Below are 21,459 nucleotides of genomic sequence, written 5' to 3'. Positions count from 1 at the left end.
GTGATCTGACCCCCAAGGCACATTTGGCAATATGTGGAAACATTTTTAATAGTCATGGCTGGGGCAGGGCTGTGGATAAAGAGACCAGAGATGCTGCAAAACACCCTACAAGGAGCAGGGCAGTGTCCAAAAACAGAGTTATCTGCTCCAAAACGTCAATAGGACTAGGTCTGAGAAAACTTCTATGACTAATGTTCCCAGTTTTAGAGTTCAAATTTATAAAATTCTACTTTATTTTTAACCTCTGATTTGTGTCATGAATCAACAGTGAACACATATATGTGACTATGATTTTACTGATTGGCTTGGTAAATTATTCATTCCTAAATCAGCTGTGAGGAATAACTCACTGCTTGGTTTTGAATAACATTGAATATTTGACATTAACCATCCCCATACCTGTTCCTTCCAAGCAGATGTTAACTAGCATTGTTGAATATTTCCAACAAACATTTCGGGTGCTCAGGACACAGGCCTCTCTTATCTGCAGCTCTCTATGTAACCTGTGCTGTTTTCTCTCCTAGCTATGCCCGCATGCACGAATTCAGCCGAGGTTACTGCATTCCTACTGTGTCCCAGAGTCATTCCACAACCTCCCTAGGATGCCTTCATTGTTTGGCTCCTAGGAAATGGAAAATGCACTTCCTTTGAGCTCTACCACCCCTTTAAATTGACCAAGTCAAAGCCATTTGCTCAGAGCCCCAACAAGTAAAACGTGGAGGTGACGTCTGTGGTCCCCACTCGCTGTCCTGCAGCCGCCAAGTTGTTTCTAACAGTCCCACAAACTTGCTTTCACCCTACGGTTCATTATTCCTTTACGATTATCCACTTCTTTCGAAAACCCTTTTCCCTTAGCCTCAATGAAGACTATTTTCTTTCCCTCCACACAATCAAGAAAAGCACTTCCACAATACAGTCATTTCTTTCCAGGAAGCATAAATCAGCACATCGGCAACTTCCTAGGAACGATTCCAAGAAACCCTCTGCTAGGACTCTCTCCAACGTCACAGGCCGCCCAGGGCTTCCGGACTCACCTGAGCTGCGCCCAGTGGGATCCAGAACCAGGCAGCACTCAGCCCCTCTGGGGACCCGGTGTCCAGGGCTGACTCTGTGGGGCTCCTCTTCACCTGGGGCTCCCAATCCCTGTCGCACGCTTTCTTTCTCCCTTTCTCTCCTGAAACGCAAGAGCAACTCGTGGCTTTTCCTCTAAGGGGCGGGTTCTCTCCATTTCCCACTCCCACGTGTGGGGAGAGCAGCCCCACTGCCGGCTCATACCCCTGCAGTGTTCCCGGGGCCCGCTGGGGGGCGGCAGAGCGACCCGGTAGCTGTGGAAAGATGGCCGACCCCTCGGAGTTAGGACTTCCCGCGGGAAACTTCATTTCAGTCCCTTAGACGCGAAACCTATGGATTTACTTCTGGTGCGAGTCCCTTCTCACCCCTTGCCCTCCCTGCGTGCTCGTGGCACATGAGGGAGAGTGGACCGAACAGCGGCTGCTTAGGAATGTGGGTGAAAGTACTCAAAGTGGGCTGAGGATATGAGGTGCGCTATGGACTTGAGCACTGCCACGTAGAAAAGGGATTCAGTTGATTCTGGGTCATTCTAGACGCCAGCTCTGAGACAGAGTGAAGTTACAGGGAGGCCAAATTGTGCCCCATGTCATCAACTTTCTCCCAGTGGCCTTCCTAGTCCTGAAGCAGGCTGCTGTGTGACGCTGTTGTGTGTTGGTAGCAAGCACCTAGGAGTAGAAGTTCTCAACTGCTGATTTATAAGAAGTGCCAGAGATTCTTTATTGAAATGCGGATTCCTGTACCACCTCCCAAAGATTCTGAATCTGTAGGTCCGGCCTGGGCCCAGGAATCTGCAGTTGAGACTCTGGTAAGCCTCCTGCAGGTGCTCCATGGACCACAGTTTGAGAAACTGGCGCCACACGACATTAAAGACATTCTCCAACCCTGACATTCAGATTTTTGTTGTCATTTTGGTGGAAAAGGACAGTCTACTGAGGAGGGACTGGGGTGAGGCAAGAGCAGAGCCTATGATGCAAAATGTAAGGAGCTGCTCCCTCAGAGGCCACCCCTGCACTTGCAAGGCGCTGGGAGGGCACCTCCTTAAGCCTTGTGCCTCAGGCCACTCTCTCGGCTCACTCCAGGGCTGGCCCTGCCACTGTCCCAGTCCTGAATCCAAGCTGACCACTTCACACCACAGGACAGGGTGGGGCAGAGGAGGAAGGGGAGAGGGCGTACAGTTACCGTTACGAGCCACATAACAATGTTTCAGTCAATGATGGACCACATGGATGGTGGTTCCCTAAGATTGTAACGGAACTAAAAGCTTCCTATCACCTGGTGATGTCATAGTAGTTATAATGTTGTAGTGCAACACATTGTTCATGTGTTTGTGGTGATGTTGCTGTAAACAAACCTACTGCACTGCCAGTCAGGTAAAAGCATGGCACACACATTGTGTATAGTACATACTTTACAGTAATAAAAAACAATCAAGTCCCTACTTTATTGATTATACTTTCTATCATTACCTTAGAGTGTACTCCTTCTACTTATGAACAAAAATGGTGAACTGTAAAAAGCCTCAGGTGTGCAGGCTAGGAACAATAGGCTGGACTTATGACAGTCTAATGCCTGATGATCTGAGGGTTGAACAGTTTCATGCCTAAACCTTCTCCCATCCTCACCCCCATGAATCTGGTCTCTGGTGCCAAAAAGGTTGGGGAGCACTGGGTATGTAGTAGGCTATGCCATGTGAGTTTGTGTGAGTACATTCTATGATGTTCACACAATGGCCAAATTGCCTAATGACACATTTCTCAGAACATATCCCCATTGTTCAGTGAAGCATGATGGTACTTGAATCTTATCTCACATTAAATGAGCAGAAGCAGAGTGACTATGAGCAGTGAGGTCAGAGCCTTAAGACTTCCCTGCTACCATGGTGGCGTCTGGGAGCACACAGTGATCAAGAGCCTGCCCTGGACCTGGCCAAAAAGGGACAGTAGACATTTCTGAGCACATTTTAGCCCAGACATCAAAACAAAGAAAATGTCAGGTTATGGGGCAGTCTTCCTGGGAGTTCAGGAAGGGAGAAAATAATGGCAGGTCATTCAGGAGCTTTTCCACATGTCCCCAAAGATGCAGCAAAACATCAAAGAATATTTTTCTGCCAAACCAGACAACTGTATTTGTGAGTGCAGAAATAGGAGATTTTTGTGGAAGAGGAAGTAGGAGTGTTTGGAAAGTGATTATGAGACTCCAAAGCTAATGATAAATGATAGTCATAATAATCGCTGTGTCAGTTAGGAAAACAGGGAATTCGATATGGGGAATTAGTTACAAGAGCCATGGAAGAGGTGAAAAATCACACACGACGTAGGTGGAGTAACCCAGAGATTAACAATTGACAATGGAAGCAGCTGCCAACCCTAGAGATGTGAGCAGAAAACCACCACTGGAAATGCTGCCCAAAGCAAAGCAGGTGCGATTAGTACCCCCACTTCACAGATGAGTAGCACGAGGTCCAGAGAGATTAAAGGCACATGGCTACAAAGCAAACTCATACCATGTGATAGAGTCCACATGTGGCACCACTACACTATTCCCATATGAATAAAGGGCACATTGGAGGCGAGGAGAGTAGAATTGATTGAAAGTTGAATTCAGAGTATACATTTTTAAATGCATGTTTTTAGTTGAGGTGGTTCTCCTCGTAAAAGTGAGTTTATTCATTCATTGAACGAATACTGCTGACTCCAAGCCAGATACTATGAGTAAAAAGATTACTTAATAAAATCAAACGTATCCCATAAGGAATTTTGATTTTGATGCAAAAGTAGTGAGTTAATGAGCATGTCCCTGAGTTTAATTACAAAGGCAACTGTGAGTTAATGAGGGTAGGCCTGACTTCTTGATGGAAGCTGTAGTAATGGAGATACTAAAGTTGCCCAAAGACCAGGTTGTGCACCCCACAAGGAGCAATCAGAAAGCCGAGGGACATTGATGAGTGTTCACTCTCGCTCTTCCCCAAGACTGCGCAAAAGGTTGTCTTTTTTCATCTTTGCTTGTGTGGTATTCCCCAACGAATTAGTTCTGTGTAACCATCCTCATTCTTTGAATGCTTTTTTGGAAGTTTTCCATTCTGATGTCACTCTTCTACTTGAGTCACCTTTTCTATATTTACCATCTCCTCATCCTGATGGCTTCCTAATTTGGGAGAAAACCTCACTTTAACTTTTACCTGAGTCAAAAAGCATTTCAATAGAAGTTTTCATTTTTTTTTTGACTTTTCACAGTATTTTAATTTTCCTGAGGACAATTTAAGAAAAAGAGAAACAGAATGTGTGAGTCCTGAAAGTAGTTCATAGTCCAGAAGAAGAAGAATTAAACCACAGGCAACCCCTGACCACGCTGCAAGCTTGAGGCCATTATGCTGGGAAATAAGCTAGCCACAGAAAGGCAGATGTAAGATTCCACTCACATAAGACAGAACAGTCTACTCTCATAGAAACGGAAGTCGATGGGCGCTGGAGAAAGGGGATGGGTGCAGGGGTTGGAGGAAGGGGAGCATGGGGTGCTGGTGTTTAAGGGATGTGGCATTTAAGTTTTGCAAGATGAAAAAGATTGGTTGCACAACAATGTGAATATTCTTAACACTACTGAACTGGACATTTTTCAGTGGTTAAGATGGAGAGTTTTATGTTACCTGTATTTTAGCACAATTTAATCAGCAAAGAAATCCAGCATCTGAGAGGCTGGGGAGTCAAGCTCTAACATTCCAAGGGTCCTGCGGAACCCGGCAGGTGTCCAAGGTGCTCTGGAACAGAGGGACCCAGTCGTCTCTTTCAGGAACAGGCTGGACAAGGTGGCTCACACCTGTGACCGAGCACTTTGGGAGGCTGAGGCAGGATGATCGCCTGAGGCCAGGAGTTCGAGACCAGCTCAAGCAACGTAGTGAGGCTAAAAAATAAAATATTAGCTTGGCATGGGGTGGTGTGCCTGTAGTCCCAGCTACTTGAAATGTTCCCCTGTGGAAAGAAAAACCCTTCTGTAATTTTGTTTGAGATTGCACTAAAGTTTATACATAAATTTGGGGAGAATTGGCATTCTACTGTCATTATCAACTACAATTTTAAGTTGATTTTCTCTCCCCCTCTTTATTAGGTACTAAGCCAAGTCATCTATAAGTAATGATGATTTCTTTCTAATATTCATACCTGTTTTCTTAGCCTAATAAATTGGCTGTTATTTACAAAACAGTGACTGCTACCCACTTTGCCTTGTTCTTTAATAATGTCTTCGGGGATATTTTGAAAGTATTTAAAAGCTAGACAAGAGCCCTGAACAGTCAGAGTGGAGGCATCAGTCAGCTGGTATACTTACATCAATGTGAAATTATGGGCACACAGTAAGCCCTGAGTGTTTTATCATCAAGTATGTTTGCTGATTTGTAATAAATTTAAAATAATACTTTAATTCTTATTATACCTATAATTTCTTCTCAGGATAGAGTCAAAGGTCTTTATAACTTGGTTTGGACCTATCTTTCCAGCCTGATATTTCTCAACATGGCCCAGCAGGCAGCTCGCCGCACTAAGTCCTTCAGCCACTGTCCAGCATTTAAAACCCCCAGTCACATGAAACATGGGTTTCCAGATCTGATTCCCATGGCTCCACGCCCTTCTTGTGGGCTCTCTGTTTGAGAAACCCTTCCAACTAATAACTTGGAAAAGCACCCAGTTTTCATGACGTGGCCTGGTCCATATCCTCTCTGAAGTCTTCTTTGGCTATCTCCTGCTCTCTGTGCAATTGAACTCCAATAAGAAAGAGTTGGCCCCTTTGTCTTTTGCACACCCCCAGTGTATCCTGGACTGTGGTGTTTTTCACACTGTATTTGTATTTAATTGTTTCCATTTCTTCTGCATTTGTGGACTTTGGGCTCCTCTTAACAGTGAGCACAAGATTTGATGCTTAATTAGCACTTGACCAATATTTATTGAGTGAATTAATGAATAAAAAAGTGAATGAATGTCACTCTGAACACAAAGATTTATCATGTAAAACGAATATTTTTTAAAACATCAGATGGTTACATTTTCACTCCCCTTAACTTTTGATGCCGTGGTAAAGAAAAGAGCAAATATCACTGTTCTGATGATCTACTGGGGCATAAACACTCCAAACTAAGGAGTATGAGCAATTATGACTGTTAATGATTATACTGTCTCTCAGTTCTATGGGTTGGCAGGGCTCCACTGGGAGGTTTTCACTTGGGTCTCTCATATGAATGCAGACAATAGCTGGGGTTGCAGTCATCTGAAGGCATCCTCACTCACATGCATAGTGGCAGCTGACGCTGGCTGTGGCTAGAACCTCAGCTGGGGCTGTGGGCCAGAACACTATATACAGCCTCTTCATGAGCCCTGGGCTTCTTCCCAGCATAGGGGCTGGGATTTAAGAGCAAGTGGACTGAGAGAGATCCAGAGGAAACCATTCATCTTTTATGATATAGCCTCAGAAACAGTGGTGCACTTGTATTTATTAATCAGCTGTGTGTGTGTGTGTGTGTGTGTGAGAGAGAGAGAGAGAGAGAGAGAGAGAGAGAGAGAGAGAGAGAGGGGGAGGAGAGAGAGAGAGAGAGAGAGAGAGAGAGAGAGAGAATGATTTGCTGGCCCCTATGACATAGGTAATCTCTCTGTGGTTGTTTTCAGGCTGTGAGCATGGAGCTAGGAGAAGATTAGCACTCTGGTTGGCTGGTAGAAAGGGCTTCTGCACCCAGCTGCCCTCAGTGATTACACATCACTTGACCTGCACTCTGTGGGTTGAAGTAACTGAAGGCTCACCTGGGTTCAGATGGAGGAGATGACTCTGCCTCTTGATGGCGTATTGGAGAGGTCATAGTGTAAGAAGAGCGTATGGATGGGAGATGTTAAAGCCATCTTTGGAAAAGTCAATCTGCCACAATCACCAAGAACGAAGATCCAAAGGAATCCACAGAAGAAAATGAAATGTAGAGAAAGTCCCCTGAAATTGCCAAGGTAAGGAAAAATTCTTCCTTCACTGGAAGAAGAAAATGGGAGGAGGAGGCAAGGATGAAACCTCTGCTGGGATAAAAAGTGTGATGGGAGAGGCAAAAGAATAGAAACCACAGATATATAGAGAGAAAATCTGAAAGTAGATTTCCCCTGCTTTCTACTTAAAACTCTAGTAATAGAACATTTATTTATTTATTTATTCAATAACTATGTTTATTATGTGCCAGACACTGTTCTAAGTTCTGGGAATGAAACAGTAAGCAAAATAAAGATCTCTGCTGCATTCATTTGCTCAGGCTGCCCTAACAAAGTACCACAGACGAGGTGGCTCAAACAATAGTAATTAATGTTCTCACGGTTCTGGCGGCTGGAAGTCTAAGATCAAGGCGTCAGTGGGATTAGCTTCCTATGAGGCCTCTCTCCAGGCTTGCAGGCGGCTGCCTTCTCCCCTTATATTCAGCCTGTGTGTTTCTAGGTCCTGATTTCCTTTTCTTATAAAGATACCACTCAGGTTGGACTAAGGCTCACTCTAATGACCTCATTGTAATTTAATTACCTTTTAAAGGTTCTATCTCCAAAAATAGTACATTCTGAGGGCCTGGGGGTTAGGGCTTCAGCAGATGAATTTTGGAGGCCACAACTCAGCCCCCTTCACCTGTATCCATGGAGGTTATATTCCGGCACCTCACAGTATGCCCTTTACCAACACCATGTGGCTGAAGCAGAAGGGAAATGGGAATGGTGCACAGAGGGAAGCTTGCAGGCAGTGGCATGCTCCTCAAGGTGGGCAGACCCTGTGGAGCAGGTCATGCTCCTGAGCTACCCTTGGGATCCAGGTGTTGCCCTTCTCCAGCTGGGACCCAGCCTCACGTAGCGTTCCCCTGCCCTTTCCTGCTTCCTTCACTCCCCGGCTCCAGAGAGTCTTCCTCGTCCCCCAGTAGATCACAGGCTCTGCTTCCAGAGACTTGCCTATGTAAAAACAGTCACATTGTGTTACATCAAGAGGCTCTGATACCTGGCTGACCCATACTTCCTGGTGTTAAATTAACCATTATACAGATAACAGCCTGATCCCTCTATCATGCAATGATATATATTCCACTTAGTTTTATTTTCAGACACTATGTCTAGTTTCCCATCAACCATGTATATAGTGCTTTCAAAACCAATGGATCAACTCGCCAAACTAATCACTTAATTAGGAATGTGAAACAATAGTTTCTTTCTGATTCACTCACTCCTTCTGTGTAGATCCATCAGCATTCTTCTCCATAGCTTGCCCGTATCAACTGGAGCTTTGGTGTCATGATGTTTGCAAAGGAAAGACAAAATACATTATTCATTCATTTTCTTATTTTCAAAGAAATGGACTTAATAGCCTTAACTGTCACCTTAGATGGTGACAAATGAGTTCTTTCTCTCTCTTTTTTTAGTATCATGAATTCTTAGAGATTCCATGGATTTCAAGCAATTATGAACATTATTCTTTTTTTCTTTTTGAGTTAGAGTTTTTCTCTGTTGCCTAGCCTGGAGTGCACTGGCACGATCTTGGCTCACTACAACCTCCGCCTCCTGGGTTTAGTGATTCTCATGCCTCAGTTCTGGAGGAGCTGGGACTACATGCTAATTTTTGTATTTTTGTAAAGATAGGTTTTGCTGTGTTGGCCAGGCTGGTCTGGAACTCTTAGCCTCAAGTGATCCACCTGCCTTGGCCTCCCAAAGCCTTGGGATTACAGGCATGAGCCACCATGCCTGGTCCCCTGTGTCCTTTTGATGTGACATAAAAGTTTCCTTGCTGTCTAAAAAATATGTCCAAAGTTGAGTTTATACTTTCCATCCCCTGTCCCTAGAAAAATAGTCACTTATCAGTGGAGCCCTGTCTCCTCTTAGTGGGGTATAGTATTAGAGCCTATGATCTGTGCACAGCAGGTATGCATGGCTTCTGTGATATTGTTGCTGCTGGTCCATTTCGATAAACAGAGCTGTACCATATCTATTTTTTAAATTATGAGTACTTTTTAATATTTAAAATTTAATCCAATGCTATACTGTTTGTGTTATTCATGAATTCCACACCTATGTTGTTCAAGGGTCAACCATAATATATCCCTAATGGAATAATTTTCCAACATAGGCAAGTATAGACTGTGGCAGCAATGAAAAATTGTGTTCTCAAAAATGTTTAAAGAAATTGGGATGCTTGAATGATATTATATGAAAAAGCAAGCCACAAAACAGCATACACAGAATAAAACCAACTGCATAGATTATATGTGGTCATAAGTACAGGAAATGTATTAGAAGAATATACCCCAAAATGTTTATACTGGTTACCTTTGAGTATTGAAATATGGATGATTTTCATTTTCTTCTTCATCTTTGCTCTATTTTCTAATTTTTGTTTTACAATGAACATGCATTGCCTTGAAAATTGGAGAGAATCGTAAACTATATTTTAAAATAATAGCATTGAAAAAAATTTAAGTTAAATGTCTGTCACTCATGAGGCACTGATTTAAAAATATTTAAGTTAAACTGTCTATCTTGAGTGAATAGAAATTTTTGATTTGGTACACAGTGTGAGGCAGGGGGAGAAAGTATATCCTTTTTGATCCCATGAGCTTGCTGATGTTAATTGATTTACTTTCTGTACTCCATTCACATTCAACAATAATAATCTTATTGCTGTTTCCTCCAGAGGCTATAAGGCTTACCTGAAATAGCAAACATTTTATGAATTATGAATCACTGAGAATCCCAAAGTTTCATGTAAGAATACTGCCCCAGCCCATCTAAACCAACTCCAGCTCAGTTTCACATTTCTATCAGCACATGATCACTTTCCAGATCTTGAGGCCAGGTAATTGAGACCTTTCCTTCATCTTCATGCCATGCAACAATTTGATCACCTTTTGAGTCTTTCTTCAAAATATTTCTTGTAGCTCGTTGTTCTTCTCTGACTCCCCAGCTATAATGCTCATTGTAACTTGGGCTATTGATGTCTATATTATTATAGTGACATTCTATTTTAAAGCACTATGATCTCTGAGCAAAACTGTCTTGGCTCAAATCTAAGCTCTACTTCTGTGTAGCTTTAGGCAAGTTTCTGAAATTTTCTATGCACTTCCTTCCTCATATGTAAAATGGAAATGGTATTAATACCTAATTTGTTCATTTATTTTTAAGATTAAATGGGCTATATATACGAAAGTACTTAGGACTGTGGCTGAGTGCATAGGAAATGGTCAACAAATGCTAGCTACTTTAATTATTATTATTGATTTATTTACTGCTAGTTTGGGCCTTTTGGTCAGGTCAACATTCTAAAGTTCTATTATATGACTCTTTTGGTTATAACCCCCCATATGAGTGTTGCACTAGGTAAAGGCTGACTAGGTTGTTTGGGGCAAAATATCATATTGGGAACAACTTGAGGAACTGGACATCTCACAGACACCTAGTCAGGGAGAAAAACTTTGAGACCGAGACCTGAACAAGCAATAAAGACAGTGGAGGTGAATATGGCATTTGAAGATTCTTTTCCCTCAAGTCATTTGATTTCAAATTGAAAGCAGTGAATGAAAGGCTGAGAAATTTGAACAGAAATTTTAGCAAGGTAAAAGAGGTCTAAGGATTAAAATTGACCTAAGGATCTATCAGGGAGGAGAGGTTCTGAAAAATACCACGAGCTTTTGTTTGAAGAAAGGATCAACTGAAGAAGCCTATCTCACAAGAAGGGAAGCCCAGTTTAGAATTATCTCAATTCCAGACTGGATTAAAGTAATTCATTTCTAGCCTCTCTGCCTACCAGAATAAAAAATAAATACATCTGGAAGAAGATAACATGCTGAAGAGCCTCAGAATATTGGCACTCTATCAAAAGAACAAGCCATATAAGAAAATAAGTTTTGACAGAAAATCCAGAGGGAAAACAGACAATAGAAACATTCACAGAAGATCTAGATCTTGAGAAATAATAAGACATAGACTTTAACGTAACTACAATTAATGCATGGAATTAAAAATCAAGATGGATAAATTTGGTACCAGAAAAACTGAGAACCAAGTGAATATCCTAGATTGTAATAATATTTAATAAAGAAAATCAAAGACTGAATCAAAACAGTAGATTAGACACGGCTGAAGAAAGAATAGTGAAATGGACTATAGAAGGTTTGAACGACGTAGGTAAAGACTCAACCTAATTCAGACATACATAGAGAGGGAACACTGTAACAAGCAACTGAAGAATACCAATTATTTTCAAGTGGACATGGAACATTTACCACAATTGAATGTATGCAGGGGCATAAGGCAAGTGTTAGCAAATTGAAATGATTGAAATTAGAGTATACAAACCATATTCTCTGTGCAAATCATAATGAAATTGAGCTGGAAATCAGTAACAAAAAGGTAATTGGAAAATCCCCATATATTTAGAAATTAAGAAATATACTTGTAAATAGCCAATGGATCAAAGAAGTAATTCCAATGGTATCAGAAAACATTTTAACTGAATGGTAATTCAAAGGTGACATATCAAAACATGTGAGATGCAGGTAAGTGTCCTTAGGTGGAAATGTTGTAGGACTTTCTCCTCAGTTTAGCTGTAAATGAGGTTCTTGTCACACAACCAGGAAAGAATAGGCTTGTGGACACCTAGAATGGTAAGAAAAACAAAATTTATTATTAGGTGTAAAGGGGGGAAAAACTAAGCAAAGTGAAAGGGGTTCCTGCTAATAGACCCCATCTCACAGATTGAATCCTAGGTTGCTACCCAGGAACATGAGAGGCCAGGATCCTTCCCCTCTGCAGACGGTGTGAACTTCCCGAGATCCTGCCCTGTCCACCCGTGGCAGGTGGGAGGTTCTCCCAGGAGCCATTTTTACTCGGCTGTCTCGGAAACTGATAGTCTTAAGCCCATATATTAGAAAAGAAGAATGGTTTTTAAAAACCAATAATTGAGATTTCCAGAATGACTGAGTAAGAGTTAGGATGGATTCTTTCCATCCTCAAAGAATTACTATTTGGCGTGTTTGGCAGTTCACTGAAAAGCTTCCTTTATAGAACTTGTATTTATCGGACTTGACTCAGCGCTTACTCTGTGCAACTAACCCTATCCTCAGGGCACTGGTAAAAAAAAATAGTGGTAATTATCTCATATCATAGCTGCCCAATTTGTCATTACCAGTTGGGGTTGACCAGAGGCTTGACCAATAACTGAAAAAGAAAAACTGGAGTATAAAGTGGAGACTTTGAAGAGTTTTGATATATTCCTGAGAATCTGGGTCATGTGCATGTGACTGTGCACAAGGCTGAGAAAGACCTGAGAAGGCCATAATCTCTCACCTCAGGCTGACTTCGAGGCTCTCACAAGAAGGACATGAAGGCTAAGGCAGAATCATAAACTGCCTGCATGATCATTAAAAGCATGCCCAACCCTCACCTCCCCACCACCCACCAAACACACACACACACACACACACACACACACACACCCTCAGCAAAGGAAAGGAGACATCAGTTCATGGAGATCTCTGTCCAATCATTAGCTGATCATTAAGATAATAAGCAGACTTCAGTGCCCACACATGACAAAAAAAATACAGACTTCATAGAATTTGTCCAAGAAAGTTAGCAAACAAACAAATAGCAACAGCAACAACAATAAACATCCACAACAAAACTTGGGAGTGGGACTCTCATTTTTAGTTACTATATTAAGTGTCCAACTTCAACAACAATTTTTGAGGCATGCAAAGAAACAGGAAACCCTTTATTGCAATCAGAGTAAGGGGGAAAGCAGCCAGTAGAAAAGGGGAAAAGCAGCCAATAGAAACTGTTATTCTATTTTTTTTTTTTTGAGACAGGGTCTCACTCTGTCACCCAGGCTGCAGTGCAGTGGCACAATCATAGCTCACTGCAGCCTCAACCTCCTGCACTCAAATGATCCCTTCCTTCTCAGCCTTCCAAGTAGCTGGGACTACAGGCATGTACAACCAAAGCTGACTAATTCATTTTAGTTTTGTACAGACAGGGTCTTCTTATGTTGTGCAGGGTGGTCTCAAACTCCTACACTCAAGCCATCTTCCCACCTCAGCCTCCCAAAGTGCTGGGATTACAGGCATGAGCCACCAGGCCTGGCTTGAAACTGTTATTCTCTGAGTAATTCTGTTTTTGGTTATAAACTGTGCCCGAGGAATTGCAGACATTGGGCGATTAGACCAAGATTTTTAGTCAGCCATTACCAATGTAGTTAAAGAACAAAAAGAAACTGGCCCTAAAGAATGAAAGGCAAACAAGGCCAGGTGTGGTGGCTCACACCAATAATCCCAGCACTGTGGGAGGGTGAATGGGTAGATCACATGAGCCCAGAAGTTAGAGACCAGCCTGGGCAACATGGAGAAACCCCATCTCTATAACAAATACAAAAAATTAGCTGTGTGTGGTGGCAGACACCTGTAGTCCCAGCTACTTGAGAGGCTGGAGTGGGAAGATCACTTGAGCCCAGGAGGCTGAGGCTGCGGTTAACCAAGATCATGCCATTGTACTCCAACCTGGGTGACAGAGACGATGTCTCAAAAAACAAGCATTAAAGGAAAAAATTTAAAACTATGTCTCATCAAACAGATATAGAAAAGCATGTGTGTGTGTGTGTGTGTGTGTGTGTGTGTGTATAAAAGTATGTATATATACACACAGACTTCATGTATATATACTTTACATATATATATAGAAAAGTATCTATGTGGAAAAGTATATATATAGAAAAGTGTGTGTGTGTGTATAAATAAAGAGAGAGAAGTATATATATATACTGTTCTATATATAACCAAATAGAAATTATGGAGACACAGTGAAAATTTCTGGAGAAATTCTGGATGGATTAGGGGTCCATTGATGGATGGATAAACAAATTGTGGTACATATATAAAGTGGAATATTATTTGGTCATAAGAAGAGAATCTTGCCATTTGCCACAAGATAGATGAACCTGGAGAACATGACGTTAAGTGAAAGAAGCCAGACACAGAAAGAAAAATGCTACACAATCTTACATGTGGAATCTAAAAAAATAAAAAGAAAAAGAAAGAGAAAGAAAATAGTCAAGTTCACAGACACAGAATAAAATGGTGGTTGCTAGGTGTGGGGAGCGGGCAGGAAGACGGAGGTGAAAGGGTATAAAGTTGCAGATACAAGGATAAATAATTTAGAGACCTAAGGTACAGCATGAGGACTAGAGTTAATAACCTCGTATTCAGGATTTTTGCTAAGAGAGTAGATTTTGGGTGCTCTTGCTACAATGCACAAAAAAGGGTAACTATATGAGATGATGGATATGTTCATTTATTTTATTATTTTAAAAATTTACTACATAATAAAAATTCTGGAGTTGAAAATGAAAAATTAAAGAGGGGCTCAACAGCAGATTTGAACTAACAGAAGAAAAAAAATCCATGAACTTGGAAATAGGTTGAGATTATCTAATCTAAGCAAGAGAAAGAAAAAGAATGAAGAAAAATGAATACAACTTTAGAGACCTGGAGGACACCCTCACACTACTAGTATTCACATTATATGAGTCCTAGAAGGAGGGGAGACAGAGAAAATTGAAGAAAGACTATTTAAAGAAATAATGGCCCAAAACTTCTGAAATATGGTGAAAAACTGCATCAAATCTGCATATACAAGAAGCTCATCAATCTCCAAGTAGAATAAACCCCAAGACCAAGACACATTATAGTCAAACTATCAAAAGCCAAAGCCAAAGAATCGGGAAAGCAGCAAGAGAAGTGATTCATCTCATGCAAAGCCCCCACCAGAACATGACTTCCTAGAACCATGCTCCTGGAACCAATGGGCTGACAGAACCTAAGGTAACAATCGCTTGTGAGTCATCAACAGCACCACCCTATCAGTGAAGTCAAAGATGGAAGATGAACTCTTTCAAACCTTTCAGGTGCTCCCTCCTTTCCTTAAAGTCTCTTATGGGGAGCCCCTTCTTGCCCCTCTCCATCCTATGAGTCAGGACTGAAAGGGCACAGACGGGTCACCGCCAGCAGTGTTGGGGTGAGCCTGCAAGCATGCATCACTGGGGATCTGATGTGACAATGACTGCCTGCCCACCTCTGAGGGCTACAGGACTTGCCCAGTTGGGAAGCAGCTAAGCAGTAAGTAACTGCTGACTTAAGACTGTGTAGTATTTGTTCTAGGCATAAGGTCATATATAATATTTTTCTTAAAAAGTTCCTAGTCTTACAGTACTGAAAACTAGGAATGTTTCTTTAGTGCATGCATTTATACATGATACATGTCTACAGTTTTATTTTATATCTTAATACACATCTATATATTTGTACTTTATATCTTAATACACATCTATTTATTTGATATGGTTATTTTATTTCCTTCTTAAAGACAGTTTAGTGTTCACTTGAGAAAAACTTGGAAGTGGATTTTTTTTAACATCTTAACCCGGTAGACGGCCATTCATCCAGCTGCTATTTCCTGAACATCCATCCTGTGGCAGACATTTTGCTGGATGTCAGACATAGAAATGGAAGATGAGATGTTTCTAGTGGGACAGAAAGGGCACAGGCTCAGTCTGAGCTTCGTGAGGGGGCATCAGGAGAAGCTGCCTGGAGGAGGTGACTCCTTATCTGAGTCTTGAAGGATTTGCTAGGTGAACTGAAGTGAGGTTGGGCAAGGCTATCCAGGGAGAGGGGCCAGCCTGGCATGGAAGCGAGGGAGGACATATTGGAAGGATTCCAGACAAAATCATACAATATAGAAAATCAAACTTCCAAAGCGCAGTTAAATTCAGCTCAATTCAACCAATATTTTCTCCAATTCCCTCCTATATAGATGACTTTATATTACAATAGCTGCAAGGTTTGCTAGATTACAGAGATGGCAGGAAGACATGTCCACACCTAATTTCAATCAAGTGTGACAAGTAACAGTGGCGTAATAGACAGCGTCAGGAGGTGGAGAGGAACTTTGTCTGGAGGGTCTGAGTAGCTTTCAGAGGGGAAGGATGAGCAGGAATTCAAGCCCACATCAGGAGGAAAAGGGGCCCTCAGTAGAGGACGAGGCATGTGCCTCACCATACAGGCAGGAAACTGCAGGCAGGTGCCAAGAGCTGAAGAGAGCTAGTTAATACTGGGCCTTGGATTTGGAGTTGGAGGCAGGCTGAGTGGGAAGGAGAGGGAGAAGCAAGCTGGAGGTGGGCTGCACAGGCCCTTCCTAGGGCGTTCAGTTTTGATCTTTGGGCTACGGGGTCTTTGAAGGTGTATGAACTGACATGATATGACAAGAGAGCATTTTAGAAAACACCTATAGGGCTTCAGCGCAGGGGTGGATGAGAGGGTAAGATCAATACAGAGAGCAGTGAGGCTCCTACAGTCATCCTGGCCTGACCTGGCTGTGGTTGGGGAGAGGGTATAGGGACATAGTTTCAAGAAATATTAAGGATCTCAGGTAGGAGAGCTGGGTGATTGAGGAGAGGTCTGGTGAGGGACTGGGAGAGGGAGCAGTTGAGAATGTGCCCCCTGTTCTGGATGGATGGTGATGCCATCAGCTGTCCACAGCCTAGCCCCTCTCTCTTCATATGTGTGCATGCATGTGCACACACAGGCACACACACACACACACACACACACACACACCAGCTATGTGTCTTTTCTCTTCCTTCACTCCCTGTTTCTGAGCCAGAAATGGAAAAACCTTAAGAAAGCCCTGAAAATTTCCCCAAAAGGTCTCGTGGATGATGGGTCGGTGAGGTCCACTGAGTGAGGCCAGACCCTGGCAGCTTCCTCCAGAAGCCACAAAATGCAAAGCAATGCTCTCAGCGAGTGCATGCACCCCTCATCTGACAACACTGAGCTCTTTCCTGCACTCTAACCACCTTCCCATGTCCAGCACTTTTTCTCATCCCTTGACTCATGTTTGTAGTTACAGGAATTGTTATGGATAGTTTCAATATCCGATTCCTCAGATATATGGCAATGTGTGAAGATCATTCTCTCTCCTCTACTCCTTCCTTCCTTCTCCCTCTTTCTTTCTCTTTTCTTTTCCTTCTTTCTTCTCCCTAGCTTTTATTTTATTGTGAAATATACGGTATCAACTGGGGTACATAAAATATCCACGTACCACTTAGCACATTTTTATAACGACTCACATGAAACCAACACCAAGCAAAGAATCAGAATCCTGCTTTTGCTGCAGAAGCCTGTCTCGGGTACTCACCTAATCACAACCCTTAGTTCCACCTCCTCATCCCATACCCTTGATCCCCTGACACCAGCAACTACTACTCTGACTGTGGGACCCACTTTCTTGCTTTTCTCTTTCTGTGTTAACACTGAAGTATGTTCCCCTAGACAATGGCGTTTAATTTGCTTGTTTGGAACTTCATTCTTTGAAATTCCCTGATCCTGCCTCTCTCTTTCGGCATGGCATTTGGAAGACTCATCCATGCTGTTGTAGGCAGCCGTGCTATCTGCCATGTGGATATACCACCATTTTTTATTCCACTTTATTTGGAATGGTGATTGGATTGTTTCCAGAGTTGAGGTTTTTTTTTCTGAGACAGAATCTTGCTCTTGTCACTCAGGCTAGGGTTCAATGGCACAATCTCGGCTCACTGCAACCTCCACCTCCCGGGTTCAAGCAATTCCCCTGCCTCAGCCTCCCAAGTAGCTGAGATTACAGGCACCCACCACCATGCCCAGCTACCTTTTTTGTATTTTTAGTAGAGACAGGGTTTCACCATGTTGGCCAGGCTGGTCTCGAACTCCTCACCTCATGATCTGCCCAACCCAGCCCCCCAATGTGCTGGGATTACAGGCATGAGCCACCACATGAGCCTGGCCAAGTTGAGCTCTTATGAACAAAGCTCCTTGAACACGCTTGTACATGTATCCTGGTCACAGTTCCCGAGTTTCCTCAGGGTTTATATCTGTGACTGGAGCTCCTGGGTAATCAGATGTCTTTCTGATTGTTCCATATAACTCAGTATCATGTGAGGGTCTTCTTGGTCCACAACACTGGCAACATTCACCATTGTCTCTCACCTTTTTGTTTGAAGCTACTTTTCCCACAATACACTCCCCTCCTCTCTGCTGAGGTCAGTGGGTCTATCCTCTGTGTCCCAGCCTCATAATAGAGGACATTCACATGTGAGCACGCCTATAGGCAGCTAGGAACCATTCCCAAGTGAGTACACCAAAACCTAAGTTCATTCGGATTGATTTGACAAACGTAAATTCTTCTTGGCTGTATAATGTCACACCTGTGTGCTCTGATACCCTAGTTGAGAGCTAGGGTATCTGTCCTTGTTGGCCGAGTGTCCATGGTTTCAGTAGCCTTGAGCTTGAATGTCCTGACTGTCTCTCTAGCTCAAAGGCATGACCACCCTGCATGCTTCTCTACCACAGCTTGTCCCTCACGAACACCACCATGGGGACAAAGAGCAGTGATTACATTTTCCCAAATCCAGGAGTACAGACCCAAGGGTTAGCCCCTGGCATGTGACACTCACGGACCTGTCTTCTCTGCTGCCCCTGCAGGATTTGACCAGCTGACCTGGACTTGGCCAATAGTCCTGTCCTCCCTCATGGCCACCCCACCATTCCAGCTGATAAGGAAGATGTTTTCCTTCAAGGTGAGCAGATGGACGGGGTTTGCCTGCTTCCGGCCTCTGGTGCTATCCTCTCCCAGCGTTCGCCAGAAGAAACTAATGCACAAGCTGCAGGAGGAAAAGGCTTTTCGCGAAGAGATGAAAACTTTCCGTGAGAAAATAGAGGACTTCAGGGAAGAGATGTGGACTTTCCGAGGCAAGATCCATGCTTTCCGGGGCCAGATCCTGGGTTTGTGGGAAGAAGAGAGACCTTTCTGGGAAGATGAGAAAACCTTCTGGAAGGAGGAGAAATCCTTCTGGGAAATGGAAAAGTCTTTCAGGGAGGAAGAGAAAACTTTCTGGAAAAAATATTGCACCTTCTGGAAGGAGGATAAGGCCTTCTGGAAAGAGGACAATGCCTTGTGGGAAAGAGACCAGAACCTTCTTCAGGAGGACAAGGCCCTGTGGGAGGAAGAAAATGCCCTGTTGGTGGAGGAAAGAGCCCTCCTTGAGGAGGAGAAAGCTCTGTGGGAGGATAAAAAGTCCCTCTGGGAGGAGGAGAATGCCCTCTGGGAGGAAGAGAAGGCCTTCTGGGTGGAGGGCCATGGCCACATTGCCAGGGACCAGATGCTTGAGGACGGGCCCCTTGACACCAACAGAGGGCAGCGCTCACCGGCCTTCTCACGAGGCAGGGCATAGCCAGCATGCGGGTGCAGAGCCTGCGGTCCAGACTCCACTGAGATGGGATTCAAGTCCAGGGTGAACCCATGTGCTGGAGAAAATACACACTCACTTGTCTCCTTGCTTTAAAGATCTAATAAAGTCCTGAGACAAGGTTTGGAAAACCAACTTATTTGAGGAAGGCTGGCCACATTTTTTCCAGGTTTTGTGATGCTTCAAGGTCATATGTCACCTTGGGGCCACAGAGCTCGGTCCCAGGCAGCTCCCAGTGACCCCAGCCTGTGTGGGTGTTTGGAAGTAGAGATGCTGTGGCTCTCTTCAAAAGAGTCAAAATGGGGAAGAGAGGCGTGGGCAGCACCAGCTAGAGACATACAGGGATGGAGAGGGGCTGAGACACTGTTGCCTCCACCACACTGTGGGGACGTCACTTCTCTTCACTTGGGGCCATCTTGGAGGCCTGGAGAGGGCTGTTAGCATTCCAGTAAAGGCCACCGTGCCGTTAACTCTTCATCTGTGCCTCTTCCCACCTGGTAGGCCACGTGGAGGACTCAGGCAGAATCCCTGAACAACCCACTTGCTGGCAGTTCCAAGTTCCACCAAATGCCTCGGCTGCCCTGCTTAGGCATGAGAACAGGGCCTTTGCATGGGGACTGAGACTCAAGAGTGCGGCCCCCAAGAGCACTGACCTTCCTGATGAGGGAGTCCAGTTGACCCACAGAGTGGCCTGGGCAGTTTCCCGGCCCCCACATATTCCCACTCACATAAGTCTCATGGTCCCTGTGTTTCTGTATTATATGTTCCTTTTGGGGGGCTTCCTGCTTTCATCCATTTTAAAATTAAAATACCCTAGGGAGGTAATACATTGAATGAATGTGCATGAATGCGGTCAAGCAACTTATGTGCCCAACTTTTCTTTTGGGGGTGGGGAGATTAGATGGCCTACATGGGGAAAGCTATGGAAAGGACCAGAAGTAAGGGAGTAGGAAACACCACCACAAATGTGTCCTGCTTCCCCTTTCCTTAGGCCTGGCCTTCACTGTTTTCAACACATCAACTTACCTTGCTGTGGTGGGTCCCCTACTACTTGACAAGCACTTTCTCATGCACGTCTTCATGTGACCTTCACCACAGTTCTGTGGGCTGGCAGGGAAGATGCATAGACCCATTGTACAGATGAGGAAACAGAGACCTAAAGAATCAATGTGAGTGCATGTGGTCCAGCAAGTAGCAAATGCGAGGGCCAGGACCAGAACCCACATTGTCTGCCTCTCAGTATTATGGCCCCTTCCTAACACAGCTCTGGGTCATGGAAAGCAACTTGGCTGTGTCATGAGCAAGGTCTGACTCTTGCTCATCTATTGCCCTCTCCATCCTCACATTATTAACCTCAACAAAGCTATTCCTCACTGCCCTGAGGAGGGTGGACCATTTCCTAAGGTCTTATGTGCCAGCATTAGACTTCCTGCTGTCTAGAATTCTCTTGTCCCTTTAAACATATCAATGGGGCTAGCTCCACCCTTGTCCCTAAATGAAAACTCAAGTAGACACATGGATTCTTCCAGTCACTTTAAGTTAAAAAACACAGTCCCAATTCAGTGTGTGTGTGTGTGTGTGTGTGTGTGTGTGTATGTGTGTGTGTGTATATATATATTTTTTGAGACGGTCAAGCTCTGTCGCCCGGGCTGGAGTGCAGTGGTGCGATCTCAGTTCACTGCCACCTCCACCTCCTGGTTTCAAGCAATTCTCTTTCCTCAGCTTCCTGAGTAGCTGAGATTACACGCACACATGCTACTACACCCAGCTAATTTTTGTATTTTTAGTAGAGATGGGGTTTCACCATGTTGGCCAGGATAGTCTCGATCTCTTGACCTCATGATCTTCCCACCTCAGTCTCCCAAAGTGCTGGAATTCCAGGCGTGAGCCACTGCACCCAGCCCCAATTCAGTAATTAAGATGTTCCATTCCCATGTGATGGTCAAAGTTCTGAACCCTCAAGTAGGCTCTGCAGCAATCAGAAATCTTTTTTTTTTTAAATTTTTTATTGGATTTTAGGTTTTGGGGTACATGAGCAGAGCATGCAAGACAGTTGCGTAGGAACACACATGGCAGTGTGCT

General features: G+C 43.6%; 2 protein-coding genes and 1 long non-coding RNA gene across 8 annotated transcripts in view; 1 reads left to right on the top strand and 2 right to left on the bottom strand.

The window, feature by feature from the left end:
• The window catches only part of TMEM272 (transmembrane protein 272), a 32,570-nt gene extending 31,176 nt beyond the window's left edge, over positions 1–1,394 (bottom strand). For all 4 annotated transcript variants that reach the window (XM_078356006.1, XM_078355974.1, XM_078355938.1 and 1 more), the window contains exons 1-2: positions 1,276–1,394; positions 1,035–1,174 (exon numbers count right to left, since the gene is read on the bottom strand). In XM_078356006.1, the coding sequence (XP_078212132.1) occupies positions 1,035–1,174; positions 1,276–1,379 (244 nt within the window). In that variant the 5' untranslated portion in view covers positions 1,380–1,394. The remainder of the gene's footprint in view (positions 1–1,034; positions 1,175–1,275) is intronic.
• Positions 1,395–4,384: 2,990 nt separating this feature from the next.
• On the bottom strand, positions 4,385–10,876 carry LOC128931564 (uncharacterized). Its single transcript, XR_008480051.2, has 3 exons — positions 8,282–10,876; positions 6,852–8,012; positions 4,385–4,968 (listed from the first exon to the last, which is right to left on the bottom strand). It is a non-coding gene; the product is annotated as an uncharacterized LOC128931564 (long non-coding RNA).
• On the top strand, positions 6,787–19,531 carry CCDC70 (coiled-coil domain containing 70). 3 transcript variants are annotated; one of them, XM_078355787.1, is made up of 2 exons: positions 6,787–7,046; positions 18,614–19,531. In XM_078355787.1, the coding sequence occupies exon 2, from the start codon at positions 18,661–18,663 to the stop codon at positions 19,360–19,362; it is 702 nt and encodes a 233-aa protein (XP_078211913.1). In that variant the 5' UTR covers positions 6,787–7,046; positions 18,614–18,660; the 3' UTR covers positions 19,363–19,531. The 3 variants fall into 3 exon arrangements, with proteins under 3 accessions (XP_078211913.1, XP_078211936.1, XP_002742696.3); XM_078355810.1 differs by lacking the exon at positions 6,787–7,046 and adding an exon at positions 14,961–15,003; XM_002742650.6 differs by lacking the exon at positions 6,787–7,046 and adding an exon at positions 14,983–15,214 and having other exon boundaries at positions 18,614–19,530.
• The last annotated feature ends 1,928 nt before the right edge of the window (positions 19,532–21,459 follow it).

The sequence above is a fragment of the Callithrix jacchus genome, chromosome 1 (genome assembly GCF_049354715.1).
Source record: "Callithrix jacchus isolate 240 chromosome 1, calJac240_pri, whole genome shotgun sequence".
In the NCBI taxonomy this organism is placed as follows: domain Eukaryota; kingdom Metazoa; phylum Chordata; class Mammalia; order Primates; family Cebidae; genus Callithrix; species Callithrix jacchus.
This window is presented reverse-complemented; position numbering and strand designations above follow the sequence as displayed.

What these genes read in the sequence shown, in the direction of transcription:
- CCDC70 (XM_078355787.1), top strand. Translation starts at nt 18,661, where the DNA reads ATGGCCACCCCACCATTCCAGCTGATAAGGAAGATGTTTTCCTTCAAG.